The sequence below is a fragment of the Condylura cristata genome, unplaced genomic scaffold, assembly GCF_000260355.1.
Source record: "Condylura cristata isolate star-nosed mole 26May11 unplaced genomic scaffold, ConCri1.0 scaffold00023, whole genome shotgun sequence".
NCBI classification, from domain to species: Eukaryota; Metazoa; Chordata; class Mammalia; order Eulipotyphla; family Talpidae; genus Condylura; species Condylura cristata.
The window spans coordinates 20,325,082-20,331,081 of NW_004567124.1; the positions used below are offsets into that span (position 1 = coordinate 20,325,082).

Below are 6,000 nucleotides of genomic sequence, written 5' to 3' on the forward strand. Positions count from 1 at the left end.
AAAACACTGACTCTGGTAGAAAGATTACATATTTTCCTAAATCCTTTCTCATTATGTTTCTGAAAAGTTAACAACAGTGGTTGAAAGACCACCCTGTAAGGAACCCTGTAGTTAGAAATTGTGCATGAAAATATGACCAAAAGAAATAGATTGAATACTAAAAACAGAAATATTTTTACAAGTAAAAATGCTAGATTAATCTGTACCATGTTTTATAAACATTATAAATGTTTTGATATGTAAAGATCTCCAAAGTACATTATACAGAGAAAATAAGCAAAGTGCAGGAAAACCTGTAAAATACTTCCCAATAAGTCTTTGAAAAATAATACAAGCAGAATATTAAATAGTTAGGAATACAGATATACAGATGTTTATAGAATATATGTATGTTTGTATAGGCACGGAAAATTTCTGTAAAAATTTATATAAAATTGTCAGTAATGGTTGCCCCAGAGAGAATAACTTAAGATTTATATAACATAAGAGACATTTTATTATATATATTTTAGTACATGTTAAATAATTTATCAGTATATATTTTATTTTTTAAGTAAAAAGTAGCTGATATAAAAATTATGGGCATCATTATCATTAATAATCATTTATTTCATTCCTACCCAATATACGCAATGTACTAAATTTATGTCCTTATAAACTCTAATATTCACAAATATCCTGCAACACCTATTGAAGTTATGTAGCTTGTACAATATTGCAGAGCCATAAGGGAGGGAGTCATTTTTTCCAGCTTTTAACTAGAGTTTTCAGGAACCTGTAATTCATAACCACCAGTATAGGCATTTAGCTATTTACTATCTAGAAAATGAAAAGGACTTCTTCAACTATGAACTCAAATCATTGGGATTACACATTTGGTCAATATCTATCACTCCTAGAGCTTCACTTAAGGTAGAGATTTAAAAATAATGTCTCTCAAGCCTATTTTTCATTTTACCTATTAAGACAACCTTGTCGTGTAATTTTTTTTCTCTGACACACATGGAAGTTACAATCAGGATTTGCACAAAATCCAACTGGTTTTGAATTAAATATATGCTGTCACTTGGGGTTGCTCTATGGCTTTTTGGAGCATTATCATCATGGGGGCTAAAAATACCACCTAACGTGGACTTGGGCAATTTAAATTCAAGCAAACATTATTACTTATATATTTTTTGCATACAAAGTCTGTGCTGTGTATGAGTATTAATAAATGATGTTTTTCCTGTTGATCATTCCCAGTTGAGATTTAAGGTAGTCCCATAAAAATGCCAAGGGCCCCAAAGAGGTGACAGCATAGCCACATCACATTGCAGGTCTTCACCTTTTATTTGGTGCAGGGGGAAAAGACAAGGGGAAGAGCCAAATAAAATTGCCTAGCAAGGGATAAAAAGAGGAACTGAAGGAGCCCAGGGTGCTAATGTCTGCCATCTACGGCCAGCACAGAAGCAGAACACAGGAGCAGTGGACGAGTCCCTCCCTACACCTTCAGCAATGCCAGAATGGCCCCCTGCTACTGGAAGGCTCCAGAACCAGGTTCTTTGGTTGGATTTGAATTTTGCTGCCAGATTGACTGTGCGGGTACTTCTGCATAATTTAATCAAAAAATATCTTAGCTAAGTGAGGGTCAAAGTTCATGAAAAGAATCACATTCCTATATTTGCTCAGAGTGATTACTAAAGGCATTGAGACTGAACCTACTTTTAAATCTATTGAGTTTGCTATTCCTTTGTATCTGAGTAAAGAGACTTTAAGTCAGCATCCTTGGTTTCATTTTACCCTAATAGGATATCCTAAACATCTATCAAATCTGTCAAATGCATCTGCTGCAATCCTATAGTGAGGCCATTCAGATGGTTTTCTTACAACAATGCCCTCAAAGATTTTCTTCTCTTGTTTAAAGGTTTAGGAATCCTAAACAATTTTTTTCTCTCTGGAATATCAGTCTTAAGAATAATTGAGTTTACTCCATTGACTTTTAATGGAATTAAAATTGTATTTTCTTTTGCTATAAATTGGGAAGGGGTGAATGAGAATATTTAAATTTTGATCACAGTTCTGCTTTTTTAATTTTTAATTTTATTATTTCTGAAAGATTTATTTATTTAAACATACAGAACTGGGCTATAAACCAGAGGTGTGTGGGGAGTGAGTGGATTCACCAGAGACAGAGTGGGGAGCAGAACAGGCAGATGCACTGAAATACACCACTGAGCAGTGAGTGGATGAGAAGAGGTCTGCTGGGCCTGTGGGTCACCTCCTTGGCCAGGGATTGAACTTGTGCTGCAGTGGCTGTGATAGCTTCATAGTGCTGTGCCCACAACAGCAAGAAGGGCCCAGATTCTACTTTTTAAATTATGACATGTAATGGTGTACAGTAGGGGGATAAAACTATAATTACTTTATTTATCTATTTTTTAAAAAGATTTATTTATTTATTCATATAGAACTGGGGTACAGGCCAGAGATGCAGAGGGTGAGAGGATTCACCAGAGACAGAGTGGGGAACAGAACAGGCAGATCGACGAAGTACACTGCTGAGGGGAGCAGCGGGCGGGTCAGGAGAGGTCTGCCACGCCATGTGGTCACCTCCGGGGCAGGCGGGAATTGAACTCATGCTGAATTGGCTTAAGCTTCTCAGTGCTGTGCTTTAACCCGCTGCGCCACAAGGGAGGTCCTATAATTACTTTATTTAAAGAGGACTTTGGCTCATTGATTTCTTCAGAGTAAAGAAAAATTTCTGCAGATGTCCTAAATTTACATTTCTATCTTCCCCACATCTTGAAGCTCTCTGTGACCTAATTTCTGAACCCTCGTTTTCTGCTTTCCTTTTCTATTCTCTTACTTCTCCACTGATATAAAAAAGGATAGGACCATTCAGTCTGATTCCATGAACATTAAATAGCCCCTTTTCTCAAAAATGTTAATGGCACTGCCATTTTGTGTGGAGTTGGCACACCACTAGTTTATTTTGATTAATGTACCAACTATCCCAGATAAAATTTAAATGGTATGTCTATTTAAAAAATAAGCAAGCAAGCAAACAAACAAACAAAAATAACAACAGCAATTTCGTGTAGTGTTGTAATATAGCACCTAGGACACGTAGGAGAGAGAGGGGGTTATGGGCTAGAGCATCAGCCCCTCCCCAGGAAGGAAGGCACTGGGTTAAGACCCACATTCAGAGAATGTCACAGCCAAGGACAGGCTCTGGAGGTGGATTTTCTTGTGGAAAGAAGGACAAGCAGAAACAAAAAGGAGATGTTTGACTGTAATAGCATCTTCCTTGAGAGCAGTATTCCTAGAACTTCTATTGTGGCTAATCATCTAATTAAAAAGTCATTGAATGAATGAATGAATAGGAAAGAAAAATTGTTCCAATCAAATTTTTCCTTACCTCAAAACTTGGCCAAGACTAAACTACATTTGGATATGTGACAGCTAATTACTCTTCTTAACAAGAAGTTACATGCCATAAAGAATGGGCATTCTTTCCAAACTCTGTTTCAGAAGAATAGGAAGATAAGTGCATCAACATATTTGAGAGCAAATTCTGGAAGAAGAAATCTACTAAACTGATAAGTGATTTGCTACAAGATTAGAAAAAGTGCTGCCTCATCGTTCTAGCAGATTTGGGAACTTTAGCTATATCCTCTAAATAATGAAAAGTTTAGGTGCTTCTGCTGTTTCTATACTTAAATTTAATTTAGTTACTTTTATATGCTCAAGTGCATTCAAGAGCCTCAGGCAAAATTTTGAAGAGGAAGGGATAAAATGCTGAATCTTATAAACCTTGCTCTCTCTTTAAAGAATAATAATAAAAGAAAAATACCCATATGCACTCAAGGCTGACACTACCATACTAAGTACAGCAAACTCCAGGGGTTTCTTTATCCAACTGTGGTGGAGGCATTAGTACTGAGGTGAAACCTGCTTAGTATTCAGTTTGACAGTTTTAACCAACTGTGAATTGAATGGGTACTAATTATAATCAAAGTAAGACATAGGCCCTCACGTTCCGAGTTAATTCTCTAGTAGTCTACCCTTAGTCAGTAAGAACTTGTGAAATGCTTTTTGTGTTTTCTGTTTGTTAGGAACTGGGAAAGTAAGTAAGATGGCTGGCTCTGAACAGACTTATTCATTTGACTCTTCCTAATTTCTGGTATTAAACCACTAAATATGGGGAAACAGCCTGAAGGGTGAAGGGAGGATACCTGGTTGTGTCCTTCAGGCTTACCTTGGCAAGCTGCTCATGAAGCTCCAGCAGGCTGGGTCGGTTGACCTTGGGGCCACTTAGGCTGCCAGTGTTGCGATAGTAATCAATCTTGGGAACAGCATCGACGGTGTTGTGGCCAAAAGTTTGTAGGTAGTATGTGTTTGTGTGAGTATCATAAGCATGAAAACTGGAATCTGATTTAGCAGTTTCCGCGTTTTGGAGGAAATTGTCATAGCACTCCTGTTTCCCAGGCCTGAAGCTGATTCTAAACCTGTTCTGGGCTTCGTCTCCAAAGGAAGTTTCCTCGTAATGTGGAGGGGCAGCATTGTCGTCGGCAGCTGCACTGCTGTCGTGGCTCTCATTTATAATATTGACTTGAAAGCGATTGGTATTACTGGGCATTGCTTCCAGAAATGCACTGGAAGAGTTGCTCAATGACATCTTCCAAAATGGAAATGTTTGGAACTAGCTATGAATTTTATGGCTATCTTTTTTTTTTTTTTTAAAGAGTACTACGTATTTTCCTCCTCAAAATAATCACTAATGTTTTTACTCTAGGGAGCCTCTGGCTTTGCTATAGAAGAATTCAATAAATAGGTCCTTGATGAATTGTCTCCTGTACAGTCGTCTGAATGTTCTTCAAAACTGTCATTAAAAAAGAAAATTAAACTTGTTCCATCTAATATACATATATTTAAGCTGGGATGGATGTATGATGGAACAGTTTTCTTTCATAAGACATACAAATTTAAATTCATTTCTTTGAGAATTACCTGTCCAAGAACATTAATCACCTGAGCCCTTGAATCCCTTAATAAATAACTAGGAACCTGCTTCAGCAAACACAATCTCCAGTAGAGTCATTGAAGTGTTACCTGTATTTGTAGTACTTGCTGGGATTCAATGTAGTTGGATTCAATATGATTAGAAAAGCTGTTACTCTACCAAATGAGCACTGTTGAACAGACACAAATATTCTCAGCCTGAAACAACTTGTTGATAGTACTAAATGTTAAAACTATTAAGTATTATATGATTAATATGAACATGCATTATATGATAAATAAGATTTTAAAATATACTTAACACTTCTAAAAGATACATCCTGGTTAGTTATTAAAATACATCGTCAAGAAGATGTCTCTGTACATTCTTGGATATTTTATAACCTACAAAATACTTCATTTGCTCATACACTTGTTTGTTTTACAAATGATATTCTGGAATCTTTAAAGAGCATCTGAGTAATCTGGCTAAGGAAATAAAAGCACTGCTCTTCATAAAGTTGTATACTATATTTAGGAAAAATAATGATGTTTTGCTGATTCCCTTTAATGAAATATTCTCAATCTTCATTGAAAGTTTATATTTGATTGTAAAATAGATTACATAATCATCTTCACATCTTCTCTGCCCATGGAGTGAGCCCATCTAAGAATATTTTTTCTTTAAAATAATTATCTTTTTTTGGATAATTAAAATTCAATTTTCCAAAGATAGAAAAATATAAACAAAAGCTTGTCTCTCTCCTGAACTATTAAAAGTACTTCTTTGAATTAAAAAAAAAAAAAAAAAGCACAGTGCTCAAGTAATCTTTCACTGAATTCATAACGAAACTGTTATCTCTTTAGTTTTTATAGAACATCCCACTTCTCTTCATGGTCTCCACATCATCATGCTTATCCTGTCTTCAGAATACTTTAGACATAATATAAATGTGACTTTTACTCTGACCAGAAATATTCAACTTACCACCCAGGAGCTTTCTTCTCAGGAATGTA

At 35.8% G+C, this 6,000-nt stretch overlaps 1 protein-coding gene across 1 annotated transcript in view; it reads right to left on the bottom strand.

Annotated features, from left to right (window-relative positions):
• SLC12A1 (solute carrier family 12 (sodium/potassium/chloride transporter), member 1) overlaps nt 1-6,000 on the bottom strand; it is a 77,296-nt gene extending 71,296 nt beyond the window's left edge. Inside the window, exons 1-2 of the mRNA XM_012728562.1 lie at nt 5,972-6,000; nt 4,241-4,864 (exon numbers count right to left, since the gene is read on the bottom strand). Of these exons, the coding sequence (XP_012584016.1) occupies nt 4,241-4,660 (420 nt within the window). The 5' untranslated portion in view covers nt 4,661-4,864; nt 5,972-6,000. The remainder of the gene's footprint in view (nt 1-4,240; nt 4,865-5,971) is intronic.